This window comes from Taudactylus pleione, unplaced genomic scaffold, assembly GCF_031769625.1.
Source record: "Taudactylus pleione unplaced genomic scaffold, aTauple2 ptg000571l, whole genome shotgun sequence".
In the NCBI taxonomy this organism is placed as follows: domain Eukaryota; kingdom Metazoa; phylum Chordata; class Amphibia; order Anura; family Myobatrachidae; genus Taudactylus; species Taudactylus pleione.
The window spans coordinates 7,003,612-7,022,918 of NW_028284973.1; the positions used below are offsets into that span (position 1 = coordinate 7,003,612).

The 19,307-nt window shown below is 50.0% G+C and overlaps 1 protein-coding gene across 1 annotated transcript in view; it reads right to left on the reverse strand.

The window, feature by feature from the left end:
- FER1L6 (fer-1 like family member 6) overlaps nt 1-19,307 on the reverse strand; it is a 157,816-nt gene that overhangs the window by 75,541 nt on the left and 62,968 nt on the right. The window contains exons 21-23 of the mRNA XM_088453129.1: nt 15,024-15,148; nt 10,092-10,226; nt 9,429-9,578 (exon numbers count right to left, since the gene is read on the reverse strand). Coding sequence (XP_088309255.1) covers nt 9,429-9,578; nt 10,092-10,226; nt 15,024-15,148 — 410 coding nt within the window. The remainder of the gene's footprint in view (nt 1-9,428; nt 9,579-10,091; nt 10,227-15,023; nt 15,149-19,307) is intronic.

The following is a 19,307-nucleotide window of genomic DNA, read 5'->3' on the forward strand; positions in this document are numbered from 1 at the left end:
AGGAGGGTCCTGCTTGTGAGAACTTACATTGTAAAGGGGAGAGGTTGGGGTGAAGGTGCAAGGGAGTGACACGAAGAGGGTATGCAGGAGGCAGAGTGGGTAGGAATCAGGCAGCATTCGGGGTAGTGACTGAGTTTGAAGCTTTGGAAAGCTGGTGGAGAGTCTGATAGTGTCGGAGCTGGATTATTGGCTGAGACAAGATCAGTTTAAAATTGAATCGCAGCGACACCATCTTACGACTGGCCGCAAGACGCCATCTTGGAAATGAGATCGCAAGACGCCATTTTGCAAATGGCCGCCTAAGTGCCATTTTAGATAAACTCACACTTTAGTACATGTGGCGATATTACTATTAGCATCATGCGATTGCATCTGTGACCATCGCCATAAGTTACGGCGATTCATCAAAAGCACATTTCATGACTTTACGTAGTTTGGGTGCTCTGGATAAAGTGTATATTATTATAATTCCCCTAAAGGATATATTTCAGAAATGGCTGTACAGTATGTCAAAATTGGATTGCATTAGCAACAACAGAGCAAATGGCCACGTGACAACTAGCCTGTGTAGACAAGCTTCCTGGACATAACGTCTGCTCTCACTCCAGGTGGCCCTGCTTGAATACAGCAAGAGGGTCGTTTGTAGCACCTTACATTAGCAGGCTTCCTACTATAAAATACCTTCAAAGCCAAGAGTGTTATCTGAGGTTTGGGTCTTGTAGCTGTGCTAATTTGCATTTACACAAGAACCTGGGAGAACAAAACAAGAGATATGGTAAGAACTTACCTTTGTTATCTCTGTTTCTACGAAGTCCATAGGGTCCACAGGGTTGACCTTGGGGTATAGCTGGATCTGGATCCACGGGCACCACACAGTTAAAGCTTTGCTGCTCCCAGGATGCACTTGGGTCCGTCCTCCTCTATACCCCGCCCCGGCCACAGGCACCTCAGTTGGTAAGCAGCTAAGGCCGGAGGAGGAGACTAAACAGAGAGAAGGAAGACTGGAACACACAAGAAACCATACTCACAGAAATGGGAGACAGAAAACCGGTGACCAGCCACACAGCCCATTTGAAGCCAGGTGCGTCAGGGCGGGCGCCCTGTGGACCCTATGGACTTCGTAGAAACAGAGATAACAAAGGTAAGTTCTTACCATATCTCTTGTTTTCTACTTCAGGGTCCATAGGGGGTCCACAGGGTTGACCTTGGGGATGTCCCAAAGCAGTTCAACTAAGGGCGGGGACGCTCCTGTGCTGAAAGGAGTACCCGGCGCCCAAAGGATGCATCCTGAGAGGCGAAGGTGTCAAACGCATAAAACCTCAAAAACGTCTGAATTGAAGACCAAGTAGCCGCCTTACACAGCTGAACAGCGGAGGCGCCACGTCTAGCAGCCCAAGAGGGACCCACAGAACGAGTGGAATGAGCCTTAACAGAGGCTGGCACAGGTAAACCCTCCTGCGCATAAGCCTCACAAATAACTGAACGAAGCCAACGGGCTAACGTTTGCTTGTTGGCAGGCCAACCCCTCTTGTGAAAACCAAAGAGGACAAACAAAGAATCCGACTTCCTAACCGAAGCAGTCCGGTCCACATAGATTCTAAGTGCCCGGACCACATCCAAGGAAGCCTCACCAGCCGAAAGATCAGGTGACTGAAAAGCTGGCACAACAAGTTCCTGATTAATGTGGAACTTTGAAACCACTTTGGGCAAAAACTCAGGACGCGTGCGGAGCACTGCCCTGTCCTGGTGAAAAATCAGAAAAGGAGGGCGACAGGAAAGCGCCCCCAATTCTGAAACCCTCCTGGCCGAAGCAATTGCCAGGAGAAAAATGGTCTTAAACGTCAGCCACTTGAGCTCCACCGACTCAAGCGGCTCAAAAGGAGGACCCTGCAAGACCCTCAGTACCACCGTCAAGTCCCACGGAGCCACCGGAGGCACGAAGGGAGGCTGGATCCTGAGAACACCTTGGAAAAAGGTGTAAACATCTGGCAGTGTAGCAATCCGTCGCTGAAACCACACGGACAAAGCAGACACATGAACCTTCAGAGAGGCCAGGCGTAAGCCGAGGTCCAAACCCGATTGAAGAAATTCCAAGATTCTGGAAACCCGGAACACCTGCGGATCATAGTTTCTGGATTCACACCATTGAAAATAAGTGCGCCACACCCTGTGGTAAATCCGCGCGGAGGCAGGCTTGCGTGCCCTAAGCATGGTACCAATCACTGAACTGGAGAAACCCCTAGACCTCAAGACGGCTGTCTCAAGAGCCACGCCGTCAAAGACAGCCGACCCAGATCCGGGTAAAGGCAGGGCCCCTGAGACAACAGGTCCCGACGCTGAGGAAGAAGGTACGGAGCGTCGATGGAGAGGCACCTCAGATCGGAGTACCAAGGACGTCTGGGCCACGCCGGAGCCACCAGCACGAGCGTGCCGCCGTCCTGCTTGAATTTCCGCAGAACCCGAGGAAGTAAGGATATCGGAGGAAACAGATACGCCAGGTGAAACGTCCATTTCACCGACAGAGCGTCTACCAGACAGGCGCCTGCGTCTCTTGTCCTTGACCCGTAAACGGGCAACTTGTGATTGTGACGGGAGGCCATCAAGTCCAGCTCCGGCAGCCCCCACCTGTCCACGAGTAGCTGAAACACCTCTGGGTGAAGCGACCATTCCCCGGGATGCACATCGTGACGGCTGAGGAAGTCCGCCTCCCAATTGAGGACTCCGGGAATGAAGACTGCTGAGATCGCTGGAACGTGACACTCCGCCCAAGCAAGAATGCGAGACACCTCCGACATTGCTGCCCGACTGCGAGTTCCCCCTTGGTGGTTGATGTACGCCACCGTGGTGGCGTTGTCGGACTGCACCTGAACCGCCCTTCCGTGAAGAGCGGGGCCGGACGACTGCAGGGCCCTGTACACAGCCCGCAGTTCCAGGATGTTGATGGGGAGAAGTGCTTCTTCCGCGGACCAACGACCCTGAAGCGATAATGAGCCGGTCACTGCCCCCCAACCCCGAAGACTGGCATCCGTCGTGAGCAGGACCCAGTCCGGGATCCAAAAGGGGCGCCCCTCGACCAGATGCACCGTCTGAAGCCACCAAGCCAAAGACTGCCGAACCTCCGCGGACAACACCAGCATCTGAGAGCGGATCCGGTGAGGTAACCCGTTCCATTCCGATAGAATCAGCCCCTGCAGGGGCCGGGAATGGAACTGGGCAAATTCCACCATGTCGAATGTCGACACCATGGACCCCAGAACTCTCATAGCTGAATGGACCGACAGGCGGCAACTGCTCAGGCAACTGTGTATCCGCAGCTGCAGGGAGGAGACCTTCTCTGGAGTCAGGAAAATCCGCTGCTGACGAGAATCCAGCAGGGCTCCCAAATGAACCATCCGCTGTGATGGAATCAGGGAGGACTTCTTCCAGTTTATCAACCACCCGTGTGCTTGAAGACAAGCAATGGTCAGGTGGAGATGTCGAAGAAGCACCTCCGGGGAGCTCGCCAGCAGCAGAAGATCGTCCAGGTACGGCAACAGACGTAGACCCTGACCCCGAAGGTGGGCAGCCATAACTGCCATCACCTTGGTGAACACCCTCGGAGCCGTGGAAAGGCCAAAAGGCAACGGCCGAAATTGGTAGTGATGGTTCAGGATAGCAAACCTCAGATACCGCTGATGTGCCGGTGCTATGGGCACATGGAGATAGGCGTCCTGGATATCGAGGGAGACCATATAATCCCCGGGTTCCATCGCCAGAATGATGGAACGTAACGTTTCCATCCTGAACCTGGGAACTCTGAGGTATCTGTTCAGAGACTTCAAATTCAGGATAGGGCGATGAGAACCATTGGGTTTCTGTACCAGAAACAGAGTAGAATAGTACCCCGTCCCGCGCTGAGACTGCGGAACGGGAACAATGACCCCTGCTTGTAGCAAGGATTCTATAGCTACCTGAATCTGACCAGCTTTGGTCTTGTCCAGAGAAGGACTCGTACAGAAAAACTGGTGGGGCGGCCTGAACCGAAAAGACAGGGCGTACCCCTGAGAGACTACTTCTCGAACCCAGGCATCCGTGGTGGTATTGTGCCAACACTGGGCGAATTGGAGAAGTCGGCCTCCCACTCTGGGGTCCCCCAGAGAGAGGCCCGTCCCATCAGGCAGCAGGCTTATCCTCCTGCTTGGAAGAAGGGCGCCGAGCACTCCATGCCTGCTTCTTGGGCTTGGGTGCGGCCTTGGTCGCCGAATGTCTCGGGAAGGACTGGCCCTTGGCCTTACCCTGAACCCGAAAGGACCGAAAGGCAGAGCTCCTCACTTTAGCCGGCGCAGAGGCCGAAGGGAGAAAAGCCGACTTGGACTTAGCCAAAGTATCCACTATTCTGTCCAAATCCGGACCAAATAGTAAATCACCATTAAAAGGCAAGGCCTCCAGACCCTTTTTTGAATCTGCATCAGCCCTCCAGGACCTCAGCCACAGGGAGCGCCGAGCACATACCGCTGCAGCCGACACCCTAGAAGTGAGCAGGCTGGCATCCAAAGACGCTTCCCCAATATAGGAAGCTGCATCCCGCATCTGTCCCACTAACGCTCTCTGGATATCCGGAGCCTCATCAGGAAAGGTATCCTCCAAGGCATTGGCCCATGCCTCAATGGCTTTAGCCACCCAGGAGATAGCCATGGACGGGCGAGCCACCGCCCCGGAAAGAGAATAAATGGACTTTAAACAAGTCTCCACCTTCCTGTCCGTGGGATCCTTCAAAGAGGAGATAGACGGCAATGGCAACGTCGCGCTTTTGATCAAGCGGGTAACGTGGGAATCCACCGCCGGCGGAGTTTCCCATTTCCTGCAATGAGCTTCAGGAAAAGGATAGTTCGCCGCCAACCTCTTCTGTGGATGGAACCTCTTACTAGGTAATTGCCAGGCCGCCGCCATATGATCCGATAATTGATCAGACAGGGGGAACACAGTTGAGGTCATCTTGGCCTTTTTAAAATTAGGAAACTTCGACCTAGGAGCCGGCGCATCATCCTCAACATGTAGGATAGCCCGCACCGCCCTAACTAAGGCTGGAACATTAATGGAGGACTTAGCTTCCACCTCCTGCCCCATGACATCAGAGTCAGAGTCCTCATGGATTTCTCCATCATCTGAGGACACTTCCGAGTCCGACAACTGCGCAGCTAGTGAACTCACAACCGGACGTTTAGACACCCTTGGTGGCACATCACCTTGCAACATAGACTGAAACGCCGAGGATGAAGCCGCCAGACTCTGTACGGAGCTGGATAGAACATCCACCCAAGGCGGAGGAGCCGTCGGAGCAACACTCTGCAAAGGCACTACAGACTGACACGTCCCTGGGGAAGACTGGACATACACAGGCAGTCCCGAGTAAGGACCCACAGTCTGGGCCCCGGGGGAAGACCGCAACATTTGTGGAACCCTCGGGGAATGGGGGATGGTGGGCTGCGGTAACGCCCCAGAAGGGACCGCTGATGGGACCGATAACCGGTCCGCAATAGACGCCAGCACCTGTGAAAACATCGCCCAAGGAGGGTCCTGTGATACAGGGGGGTTGGAGGGGCCCGGTACCAGCTGGCACCGCCCGCACAGACCATCCTGAGATAAGTCCTCCCCATCAACTCCAGCAGCACAGCGTCTGCAGGAAAATAGCACAGGAGCCACAGAGCGCTCAGTCTCCTCATCCGACATGATACCGTAAATACACAAGAAATAGGTATCACCAGAGGAATTACGGTTTTAACACCCGCGCACTCACCAGTATGCGAAACAACAGCCCAGATATGGTACTGTGTAGCACACAACAGTATGTGACTGACCCCACAAATACGTGTTTTATATATGTGAGGGTCTCAGAAAAACGCCCTTCCCCCACACACCTGCCGGGCCGTAGGAGAAGGAAAGGGATAGTTATAAGCTGACAGTAAGGAGAATAAGTCACAGACAGGCAGTACTAGCAATAGTCACATACAATGCAGAAAAGTTATACTCACTGCACCTTCCGCTACAATCAACCGCCCAGATTCAGTGTCTGGGAGGGCTATAGCGCTGTGTACACTGTCCTTTAGCAGGGGAGAGGTACACAGGGGGACCGGTCCACTTGATACCGCCTGGGAGTCTGCGATGTGCCAGTAAAGATGGCCGCCGGAGACCTCAGAGGAGGAGTGGCCGTAAGATAAGAGCAGCTCAGCGACGCCAGACTGCTTGTTGAAAGGCGCACTGAGCTGAGGGGAGGAGCCGCTAGACAGGGAAGGCTGCCTCCCCTGGCTAGCAATTAACCCCCGGGTTGCCGGTCCCGCTACCAGCCTGATACCCTGGTGGTCTAGCGGACACGCGGGGTATTCCTCAATTGAGGGGGAGCCCGCCGCCGCCGCTAGCGCCTCCGGTCTGTCCCCAGAGACCGGAGGCTCCTGACTGCATTGAAGTATCCGCGGGCCGCCGCACGCGGCGACCCGCGGCTTACCTGATCCCCGTCGCGTCCGGCAGCAGTCAAGGGAGTCCCCAGAGCCCGGCTAGTACAGGCTCTGGGGTCCCGCCGCGATCCCCAGAGCTGTACTGGCGTCGCGGCGCCAGCGGGGAGAAGGAGCGGCAGCGTGGACGTCCTAAAGGACAGTCTGATGCTGCCGCTCTAAAAGTGTAAAAAAAGAAGAAAAAAATAAAAAATTTCTCTTTTAAAATAAAGCTTAGGGGCTGCTCCTGCAGCCCCACTGCGACAGGGTGACCCGACTCCGGCCGGGCACCAACTAAAACTGAGGTGCCTGTGGCCGGGGCGGGGTATAGAGGAGGACGGACCCAAGTGCATCCTGGGAGCAGCAAAGCTTTAACTGCGTGGTGCCCGTGGATCCAGATCCAGCTATACCCCAAGGTCAACCCTGTGGACCCCCTATGGACCCTGAAGTAGAAAGGACTGTACTTTTTAGCCTGGGAAGGGTGGGGGCTGCTGAGAGAGGGGGGCGTGTGGAACTATAATGCTCAGCATTCCACACTGCTAGGTGTTCACTTAGTTTAAGTGCACCATTTCTCATACACACATTAATACGCACAATTGCATATTAGCGAATGCATAAGATCCTGTATGAAAACGCTGATTAGCTTCATGCGCACGCATCTGCCCCAAGTTAACTAGCATCTTTACATCACACCCCGCATACTTACAAATTACATATTCATATAAAAGGTTTAATAAGCTTTATGGTATAAGATTTAAGTTTGTTCGTTTAGCATAAATGCTGTGAAATAAAGATTATTTGGTAACTAAAGTTTTATACATGATAAGTAAGCCGTGATTGGTATTGTACTGATGCGTACTCTTTCAACAGTATTCCGGTACCATCGGTGTGGACATCGCATCATGCATTCTCAACTTATGGACCACAGAGACTTCAAGCAACAAAATGTACATAATATGAACAACTGTTAGGATGTTGCATGGGGCAGGAAACCAGAGACCCCCAGTTGTTAGGGGCTGGGCTGTGTCTATTTGAATCAACCTGTTAAATGCCTTGTAACATATGCCCTCTCCTTTAGGACCAATGGTATTAGCAACAAACTTCTCTATTGTGTTGTTTATTTCTGGGGGGTATAAATATGTGTGCTCTGACCCTGGGTTCCTAGTCTTCGTGCTGAATGCTGATTGACGAGGGGTTTCTTGCTGATGCCTAACATCTGGACCAGAGAGCGCTGCGTATGTATAATTGTACTTGGGTCTGTATAACTTGCGCTAAGATTATATGAGGATCATAGCGTGTAACTGCTGTACTTTTACTTGAATAATACTTTGTGCTTTGGAACCACATGTTCTAGGTCTGGAGTCTTTATTTACTGTATAACTGCGTACGCAAATTAGCGTCATCCTTAGAGGTTTATGGGAAGGATATTAGAAGGTATAGGCAGGGGTATATAGAGGTTCAAAGGCAGTATCCTTAATAGAGTGAGTGCAGCACGGGAGAAGTCTTGGAGGCAGAACTGAGAGGAGAGGTGGCACTCACTGATTGGAGAGGGCGTGTGCAGCGTGGAGGTAGATGAGGTTTGAGAGATTAGATAGGAGAGGTGAGAGTGCATGTTCCTGAGATGTATATGACAGGAGTGGTGAGGGGCTGGATGTGGGGCAGGACTGAGTGAGAGATAGGAGCCAAGGGTGATGCCCAGGCAGCAGAATTGAGGAACTGACGAGATTGTGGAATTGTTACCAGTGAGGGGAAGGGATGGGAGGGAGGGGTGAAGATCCCAGAAGAATGGAAGACAATGGGGTAAATGTAACAGCCTGCAAAAAAGGCGAGAAGGTGCGAGTTGGATTTTTACTGTAACTGGAACCCTATTACATTTGGCCCCTGGTGTGGACTGATCTCCATCACACACTGCTGCCACCTATATCAACAGCTATAGGGTCTTCCAATAAACTTGTCATAGACTACTCCAGTCTTTTTCAGTCCAAAAGCCGTAATACAGATATTTATAATTTTTGTGCAGAGTGAGCCAAATGTTGCAATACAAACTCTTCCATATGTAGAAATAAGGAAGACTGCAGATTTTCCTATTTATATGCAATAACGTACATTATGGAAGGTCTAATCATAGGCTATCCAAATCATAGACACCTAGATAAAATGATCTATATTTTTCATCACAGATCATACAAGCTGTAAAGTACTTCAAGGGAAAAATGTTGCATCGTCATGTATTGAAGAAAAGCTTTTCTGTGGGTGTTGGGAGTATAACTGAAGGGGTAACTTAGGGGTCTATTTACTAAGCAGTGTTAGGAGACAGAGTGAAAAGTGATAAGTCTGTGATAAGGTGCCAGCCAATCAGCTCCCACCTGTCATCTCACAGGTTGTGTTTTGAAAAATGACAGTTGGGAGCTGATTGGCTGGCACCTTATCACTTTCTTATCACTTTTCACTCTGTCTCCTAACACTGCTTAGTAAATAGACCCCTTAATCATTTAAGTAGAAGACATCTTGGACCATCTATAAGTTAGGTACAGAGGGTCTGATTCAGCAAGGATCGCAGTTGCTAAGACGCACGCAATCGGGCGATTGTTGCGTTCTACGCATGCGCAAACCAGCCGCTGCGATCGGAACTGTGATTGCTGAGTCTACGCAGACCCATCGCAGGGTGAATGACAGGAAGTGCTGTTTGTGGGAGGTGAAGGGAGGTTGTTGTGCGATCACATGTCAGGGCTTGTGCAAGTGTGCGTCTGGGTCCAATGGTACTCGATTGTACCGATTATTTCGCTATTCTGCTAAGTATTACGGATGTGGGTAAGCGGAAGTGGGCGTCCTTATGTCAGGCTGCGATCGCAATGAGTAATGCAATTATTTGCATATCACCGCTAATATTAGCGACGGCGTTGTGTGTGTATTAGCAAAATATCGATCCAAGATGAATCAGGCAGAGTCTTTTGCACCCACCTGCAGTAATTCAAATGCAGCCAGGAGATCCCCCCCAGAGAGGTTTCCGCAGAACAGAGGGTAATAGGCCAGCTTGGCTGGAGAGTAGGCGTGATCGGATAGTGTGACTGTCGGTGACGCAACTGTAGAGCCAAGGTACTCGGGTTTACCCTAGAGGATGAGAACAATAATAACAGAACACATTGTAATAAATTCATAAAGATTCAGGGTTGTACCAATTTGGAACATGTAGCATTTATCCTGATGTATCAAACCCCTATTTCCCTATACTGTGTAAGCTGGCGAGCAGGGCCCTCTTACCTCTGTGTCTGTCTGTTTCTACCCAGTAAGTTACTGTTTTGATCCCAATTGCAAAGCGCAATGGAATATGCTGACGCTGTATAACTGGCACTGCAATCAAGTGTGCCATTGGTTGCCATGGATTAGTGCATATATCACACCTGAATGCAGTGTTAGTAAATTACACTTGTCATGGTTAGATTTCTATAGGTGGATACATTTATATAACCTGCCCTTAGGCTGTGAAGATCCGGCACACAAACTAGGCCATGCATAGCCTTGGTCTGGCCCTGGACATACAGTATACACTGTGCTGGTTACAGTAGAGCCCCACACTGACCCCTGTCTCCGCTCAGTAATGTGACCCGCAGGCCTGTTCCTCACCAGTGCATCGTCATCATACAGCTCTATGACAATGTTCGGGGGGTCGTCCACAATGTCTTTTATTTCTCCATGCAAGGTGATGTTGTTAAAGAGGAGCATCTGGTTCCAGGTGGGCGACAGGGTCTGCGGAATGATCTATGGGCAGCACAGGACGACATTAGGAGCACATTATTGGGAGATACATTGTTAGACATTAGCCTGTAATGGTTTCTGTCAGACAGTATGTTACATTCCCCAAGCACTGTGTAATAACCTGATCTGTTATATTGTGGAATTTGTCATAGTCAGTGTTTCAACACAGACACTAACAGGTTACATATATATCACACTGAGCAATGGCCGGGACTGAGAGAGCAATATATAATAAATAAAACGATGTACATAACGTATAACCTGTCCTGTGCACCATCCAGACTTATTATATAAGGGGAAGTGCTGTGCAGATAAATACACTGTACAACAAATTAATACTTTTAATTTGTTTCCCTTCTAAAAGTAGTCATATATTACTAATTTGAGGTCAAGAAAAACTAAAATGATTTCAGAATGTTTTTACTAGCTCTATTTTTTGAGCTACACTACTTGCACTATACTGTATGTACATTAGTAATATAGTCATAGTGAAAAGCTATTTTAAAATGATCTGATATTTTCTTGATAGAAAATAAATAAGTCGTTTTAATTCAATCAATCACAAATAAGAACACAAAACGACACAAACATACAGCATAGGAAACAAACATACAGCATAGGAAACAAACATACAGCATAGGAAAGTACTATCTAATATAGTGGCCTATTCATGGGGGTGCTTTCTCTTTGCTTGTCGCTTGTGCTCCTCTTCTGGGGCATCTCTTGTCACTGTCCAACAGTAGTGATCACCTACCCTGATATCTTTGTTCCATTGCTGAAATGTCTTGGTGGAATCGCTCACTATGCTTGTCACTCAGTGCACCACAGTTATCTTGTATGGGTAATCCCGTGAATCGCATATATTTGAATTGGGGAGGGGACAAATAACTGATTCATTTAATTGGGTCATTAGGCCCCGCCCCCTCTGCGCGGAACGCAGATTGCTGGTAAGATTCTCTCCATTCTGCCCACTTCACTCCACTTCTGCCCTACATCATCATAAATGGGCTATATCTCGGAACTCAGAGCTAACTGAGAGTTTTAAATGTCATATTCATTCTTTGCATGCTGACATCAATTAGAAGTCCCAGGTGGCTAGAGGGAGTGAGAGATGGCCGTCAGTCCCAGGTGGATAGAGGGAGGGAGAGATGGCAGCCAGTCCCAGGTGGAGAGAGAGAGTGAGAGATGGCCGTCAGTCCCAGGTGATTAGAGAGAGTGAGAGATGGCCGTCAGTCCCAAGTGGATAGAGAGAGTGAGAGATGGATGTTAGTCCCAGGTGGATAGATGGAGTGAGAGATGGCAGCCAGTCCCAGGTGGAGAGAGAGAGTGAGAGATGGCAGCCAGTCCCAGGTGGAGAGAGTGAGAGATGGCCGTCAGTCCCAGGTGGATAGAGAGAGTGAGAGATGGCTGTCAGTCCCAGGTGGATAGATGGAGTGAGAGATGGCAGCCAGTCCCAGGTGGAGAGAGAGAGAGTGAGAGATGGCCGTCAGTTCCAGGTGGATAGAGGGAGTGAGAGATGGCTGTCAGTCCCAGGGGGATAGAGGGAGTGAGAGATGGCCGTCAGTCCCAGGTGGATAGAGAGAGTGAGAGATGGCAGTCAGTCCCAGGTGGATAGAGGGAGTGAGAGATGGCGTCAGTCCCAGGTGGATAGAGAGAGTGAGAGATGGCCATCAGTCCCAGGTGGATAGAGGGAGGGAGAGATGGCAGCCAGTCCCAGGTGGAGAGAGAGAGTGAGAGATGGCCGTCAGTCCCAGGTGGAGAGAGAGAGTGAGAGATGGCCGTCAGTCCCAGGTGGATAGAGACAGTGAGAGATGGCCGTCAGTCCCAGGTGGATAGAGAGAGTGAGAGATGGACGTTAGTTCCAGGTGGATAGAGGGAGTGAGAGATGGCTGTCAGTCCCAGGGGGATAGAGGGAGTGAGAGATGGCCGTCAGTCCCAGGTGGATAGAGAGAGTGAGAGATGGCAGTCAGTCCCAGGTGGATAGAGGGAGTGAGAGATGGCGTCAGTCCCAGGTGGATAGAGAGAGTGAGAGATGGCCGTCAGTCCCAGGTGGATAGAGGGAGTGAGAGATGGTGTCAGTCCCAGGTGGATAGAGGGAGGGAGAGATGGCAGCCAGTCCCAGGTGGAGAGAGAGAGTGAGAGATGGCCATCAGTCCCAGGTGGATAGAGAGAGTGAGAGATGGCCATCAGTCCCAGGTGGATAGAGAGAGTGAGAGATGGACGTTAGTCCCAGGTGGATAGATGGAGTGAGAGATGGCAGCCAGTCCCAGGTGGAGAGAGAGAGTTAGAGATGGCCGTCAGTCCCAGGTGGATAGAGGGAGTGAGAGATGGCTGTCAGTCCCAGGTGGATAGAGAGAGTGAGAGATGGACGTTAGTCCCAGGTGGATAGAGGGAGTAAGTGATGGCAGTCAGTCCCAGGTGGATAGAGAGAGTGAGAGATGGACGTTAGTCCCAGGTGGATAGAGGGAGTAAGTGATGGCAGTCAGTCCCAGGCGGATAGAGGGAGTGAGAGATGGCCGTCAGTCCCAGGTGGATAGAGAGAGTGAGAGATGGCAGTCAGTCCCAGGTGGATAGAGGGAGTGCGAGATGGACGTTAGTCCCAGGTGGATAGAGGGAGTAAGTGATGGCAGTCAGTCCCAGGTGGATAGAGGGAGTGAGAGATGGCAGTCAATATCAGGTGAGAGATGGCCGTCAGCCCCAGGTGGATAGAGAGAGTGAGAGATGGCAGTCAGTCCCAGGTGGATAGAGGGAGTGAGAGATGGACGTTAGTCCCAGGTGGATAGAGGGAGTAAGTGATGACAGTCAGTCCCAGGTGGATAGAGGGAGTGAGAGATGACTGTCAGTTCCAGGTGGATAGAGAGAGTGAGAGATGGACGTTAGTCCCAGGTGGATAGAGGGAGTAAGTGATGACAGTCAGTCCCAGGTGGATAGAGAGAGTGAGAGATGGACGTTAGTCCCAGGTGGATAGAGGGAGTAAGTGATGGCAGTCAGTCCGAGGTGGATAGAGAGAGTGAGAGATGGCAGTCAATATCAGGTGAGAGATGGCCGTCAGCCCCAGGTCGATAGAGAGAGTGAGAGATGGCAGTCAGTCCCAGGTGGATAGAGGGCGTAAATGATGGCAGTCAGTCCCAGGTGGATAGAGGGAGTAAGTGATGGCCGTCAGTCCCAGGTGGATAGAGGGAGTGAGAGATGGCAGTCAGTCCCAGGTGGATAGAGGGAGTAAATGATGGCAGTCAGTCCCAAGTGGATAGAGGGAGTGAGAGATGGCTGTCAGTCTCACGTGTATAGAGGGAGTAAGTGATGGCAGTCAGGAGTGTGTGATCGTTTATACCATCCATACACGATGCCAATGCGTGCTTTCGCAGGTCGCATCCTCAGATCTTTTATACATGCAGAAAGATCTGAGGATCTTTGTACATGCAGCAAAGCCCTGTTACCCCTGCCTGCCGTCGCTGCCGGCAACGGCAAGTGTGTATGCACTTGCCGTTGTCGGCACCCCCACCAGGTCTGTCGCAAACAAGGTCGATACACACTAGACCAGTGGTCTCCAACCCGTAGCTCGTGAGCTACCAGTAGCTGCCCGGTCTTAATTTTGGTAGCTCACCTAGCTGCAGTACTGCTGAGTAAACTAGGAGGAAGTGACCTCTGAGGCGCACTCCTCTGTGGTTTCGACCCCATGAGTGGAGCTAAAAGGAAACACGTCAGGTGATTGCCGCAGCTGTGCTTCCCTGTGGTTCCACCCACAGCGTCTATATTACTGCGGAGTTAGTGACTCCCGCCTAGCCCTGCCAGAAAATCTCACGGCAGCCCCTACGTACCTCCTTGGAGCCGGTAATTAACAGTGAAATGTGCTAGTGTGTAAATTTTATTTACAAACTACAACAATATCACTGTAATGATTAAATGCATTGTTGTTTTCTATGAAACATTTTTTTTTTAAATTTTCCTTAAATGACCTTCAGTTGTTCGGTTATTAGCCAGATTTTTTTTCTACAATTTTAGTAGCTCTTCAGGAGGTTTCATTTTACTAAAGTAGCTCACACCTCAATTAAGGTTGGCGACCACTGCACTAGACAATGGCCCTCATTCAGAGTCGATCGCAAGAAACGATCGCTCACTCTGAATGAGGGCGGGCACTTCTTGTTTTGAAGTGCTGCCTCCAGGTCGCAAGCTAAGCGACCCACAGCTTAGCTTGCGATCAGGGTAATGGTCGCGATGGTCATCGCGACCATCGGGGCTTACGACCAGACCCTAAGGTTGGGTCTGGGCACTCGTAAGCCCCAGGGAACTTCTTGCTCTGTTTGAGCAGAAAGTTCCCCACTGACATCATCAATGATGTCAGTGGGGCCGCCCCCAAACGGCAAGCGTTCCGACTGGAACGCCTCCGTTTGGCCGGGCACGCCCCCGGAGCGCCCAGCAAACGGGGCGAGCTGTCACTCAACATCGACAGCTCGCCCCGTCTGCTACGAGACCCCTAGCGATGGAGCGCCCGTCGCTAGCCGGGTCTTGCGCATACGCACGACGGAGCCGGCTCCGTCGTGCGTATGTTCTGTGGGGACCAGCAACCCGGTTGCGAGCGCATCGGCGCTTGCGATCGGGTCTGAATGAGACCCAATGTCCTTAATCGGCATACCAGCCTTAACAGTTCAGTAACTCTTGGGCACAATCTTACATTTCATACTAACAAAGCAAATTTTAATTGAAGCAAATCTCAAACTTCATGTTCCGTACCTTACAGGATCACATTACGTGGGAGTCAGGGTTAATTTAATACCAAACCTTGAAAGTTGTGCTTCTTACCTTTGTCGTTTGGCAGTGGGAGACAAATGTTACTTTTGCGAATGGGTCGGAAAGGCCGGAGCTGTCCGCAGCAATCAGCCCTCTGGCCTGGTACATGTGCGCTCGTAGCTGGAACACGTGTTTTGCTGCCGAGTATAGATCATGGAGAAAATCATTTCTTACTGACCAATGTAGTGTATTAAGGCATCAGTTTAAACAATTTTTTTTTTAATCAATCAAATTAATTTCATATAGGGTAGTAAAGCAAACTGGTAATCTTATCTAACAAAAAAATAATAACAATGAAATATAAAGTATTTATAATAATAATAATAATAATAATAATAATAATAATAATAATAATAACAACATATAGGTATGAGATTTCGAATGCTTGTGAATTTCCAGATTTGTTTCTTTCTTTACCTGAAATTTGGTACACGGGGCATCATTCAGCTTGGATCGCACGTCTGCATTCGCACCCACCTAGTCAATGTTTGCGTTCTGCGCATGTGTATGCGTCACAGTGCGCGTGCGCAAATCGGCCGCTGAGACCGCAAAACCGAACGGGGGGGGAGGGTTGGGTTATGGCAGTTAGCGAGGCTAGCGTTAGGTTTTGGGGGGGAGGTTAGAGTTAGGCACCCCCAGGGGGGAGGGTTAGTGTCAGACACCACTGGGGGGGGTTACGGGGAGGGTTAAGGTGCGGGGTGGGGAGGGTTAGACTACCAGAAGGGAGGGTTGGGGGGGAAGGTAAGTATACTTACCAGACCCCTGTCGGGATACCAACCATCGGGATGCCGCTGTCGTATTCTGACAGCAGGCATCCCAACAGCTGGCATATATACCGATTCCCTATCAGTATCCTTTAAAAATCTATGTGTTTTTTAATGTGTTTTTGTTGCTGACAACAAAATGATGTACTCCCATACTGAGACACTTACTCAGTGGCGTAACTAGGACAGGGCGAGCGGGGTTCATGCCCTGGGCGCCGTTGGACCGGCGGCGCGGGGGGGCGCCGCCGGCCACGGTACCGGCCCGCCCGCCCTAGATAGCCAGTGTAGCGCCGACCGCAATGAGTGCGGTCAGCGCTACACATTTGCACAGGACTTCCAGCGCCGGTCCTGTGCTGCACGCCTGAGCCCGTTCCCTCCCCCTGAGCGCTTGCCCAATAGCGCCAGGAGGCGGGCTCAGGCTGTGCATAACACACGCATCGCCGCCAGCGCTGGCGGCGATGCGTGTGTTAAACAGCAGCCAATGAGAGTCAGATAGACTCTCATTGACTGCTGCAGCACCCACTGCAAGAGCCGGACTTACAGTACTTATGAGCGATTCCTTTTTAAGTACAGCGCCAAAGTTGTTTCAAGGTCACTTGATCCATATGTACCAAGCAGGGCCGGTTCAGTCAATTAGAGAGAGATGTTTGATACCTTCAGAAGAGTGGACAAGTGGACAAATGAAGACGTTGCCCATAGCAACCAATCAGCTTCTACTTATCATTTTATAGAATGTACTTGATAAATGATAGCTAAAAGCTGATTGGTTGCTACAGTCTTTAGACGGTTTGATCTATTTCCCCCTTAATAGTGTGTCATATGAATCATTCTGAAATAATCTGTGTATGTGGGGAGATTCACTTGCTTAAAGCATGTTTTACATGGAAGGTCTGTGCATAGACAGGTAATAGGTGAATGTCCAATTGGGCAAATCCATAGTCTTTGTGTGTGCGTACAATGTGTGTAATCAGGAACTCATTCAGACCGCTCGCAAGATGCGATCACTCGCTGGCAAAAAGGGGCCGGATATTTAAATTAAGCACTCGCATTGCATCGCGTAAGGACGCCCACTATGTTTTAGCGCACTACGGCAAAGTGCGCTCGCAAATGTCTGTAGACGCCCCCTTGCCACTCGCAACACACGTCATCTCCGGGAAATGAAGGATTAATCGGGAGCCATCGGAGCTGCTCGCAGCCCTTGGGGTTGCCTTAGCCCACCGCAAGCACAGCGATCAGCGCTAGCTGAAATACATGCAGGTGACGTGTACAATGACGTTACTTTGCTAATTATGCACGCCGTTTAAACTGCATTTTTGCGGCCAGACACGCCTGCGTTCGCACATCCACTCCCCCGTTCACAAGCACCTTCCCCTGTTACCTCCCACAAACGGCAATATCTGTCACTCAAAGTAGTGACCTGATAGTGGCTTACGAGCTACCAAAATCCGATAGCAACAAATGGCTTGCGCATGCGCACTGCGAATTATACTCATGCGCAGATGTGCGAAAATCGCTCAGAGCGAGCGATTGCGCCTTAGCGAGCGGGTCTGAATCAGGTCCTCAGTTCAGATCTGAAGGTGACTGAAAGCACTAGTTAGTTTGGCCAACCCCTTTACATTTACACATTTTGGAGCTGATTCGGCATTGGGCGTACCCCAGATGGCTTAGTGTAAGTTTGTGCTGCTCTTGCACCCACAGGAAAAGCGTACACCTACGTCAGTATACATATCTGACACTTGCGTCACTTGAGTGTACATGCATTTGTAGTACATTAAGTGCGTGTCTGTGTATTAGACGACCCACACAGAGATGTAGATACGCCTGTCAGCCTTGTCTGAGGGTTGGTGCAAATACACCCTGATGGCGATGACAGTTACCAGCACCAAATAGGCACATCTGATTGGCTGACTGCAGATTCACCCCAGCCGCATCTGATTGGCTGATTGCAGATTCACCCCGGCCAAATCTGATTGGCTGATTGCAGATTCACCTCTGAAGCTGATAGGTGCTTTCTTCGTTCCTCTTTGCTCGTGCCTACATACTATGATAGCTTAAAAATAATTCTTTGGTACTTCCCTTCATAAGCGAGAAGGAAGATTATGGGCCTGATTCAGAGAGGTGCACACGGTCGCCTGCGTCTTTTTGCTAATGCCACGATCAATTCTGAGCTTTCTAAGATGCCCAGATGCAGAGGCATTAATCCGCACCAGTGAAGATTGCCGTCAGCACTATGGCAGGTGCAATCTCTCTGTCTGTACATGACGTCTTGTGTCAGCGCTACTGCGCCCTTAGGCATGCCCGCACCTGGCCAGCCACCACCCCCCTGTTACCATTGCCCGTTGAAATCCACAGAGCTTCCAAATTCCTTCTGCATTTCCGTGCGGTAACCATCGGGGCACATGACTCCACATCCAACATCGGCCAACTGCGTGCTTATCAGCATTGGGCACAGTTAGCCGCACCCCTGAATTAGGCCCTATACCACCTGTACCAGAGATTTAAAAAAAAAAATGTAAATCTAATAGTGAATTTGTTTTTCAGTATAAAAATAAATGTTGAAAATTGTTTCTTGTGCTTAGAACCTGGCTGTGTGTAAGTGTATGAGATGTACGCCTGACGTAACCCTGGCGCTTATGTTACTGGCGCAGAGCTGAGGCCGCTTCATTCAGCATATTGGCGTAACTACACGTGCATCAGCCCCTTTGTCTCCCAATATGCTACTAGCCTGGTTCTCATGCGTTTAGCTACAACTGTTGGTAACCGGGTATTTACCACTCAAGTTACAAATAATTTTAATTTTATTTTTTGCAAAAAATCAGTTTACATTGGGGCTGATGCAGCGTGGCATCAAATCAGCCATAACTGCTCCCATATTGCTTTCATGGAAACATATGCGGATATTTACCTGTATTTGCCTTCCACCGCACCACCCCATTACGTACGCTTGGTTTCATCGCTGTTACCATTATCAGTGCACACTTAAACTAACTAACTAAGCCTATTCTTGGAGCAAGAGACACATCTGAAAACAGGCGTAACTTAGCATATGCACTCCTCTGGATTGCCCTTAATTCCGTGAACACGACCTGGTTGCACCCTTTACTGAGCTTAGCCTAAATGCAAATGAAACGTGCATGGGGATGTGACTAAACTGTGTATGACCACGGAAACCAGCAAGATCCGTCCGCAAAACTGACTTACGTGAAACTGTGCATCAAACCGATTACTTATGGCACATACAGTAGATGCAGCAAATTACTGATTGCAGCCACCTGCATGAAAAGTCATAAAAAGCTATCGATATATGTATTGTTATCAATATACAATGTGTAAGGACGACACATGCAAGACTCATTGTCAGGTAAAACACACACACACAGTACTGTAATTCTGCAGATCACGTTATATATACTGCTATACTGCTTTTGTATCCAGGGAGTGTTTTATCCTCAGGGACTGCTGGGGTAATTGTGCATGTAAAATCAGTAATAGGACCTGCTCTTGTTATGATCGCAGTAGCCACAATCATAAA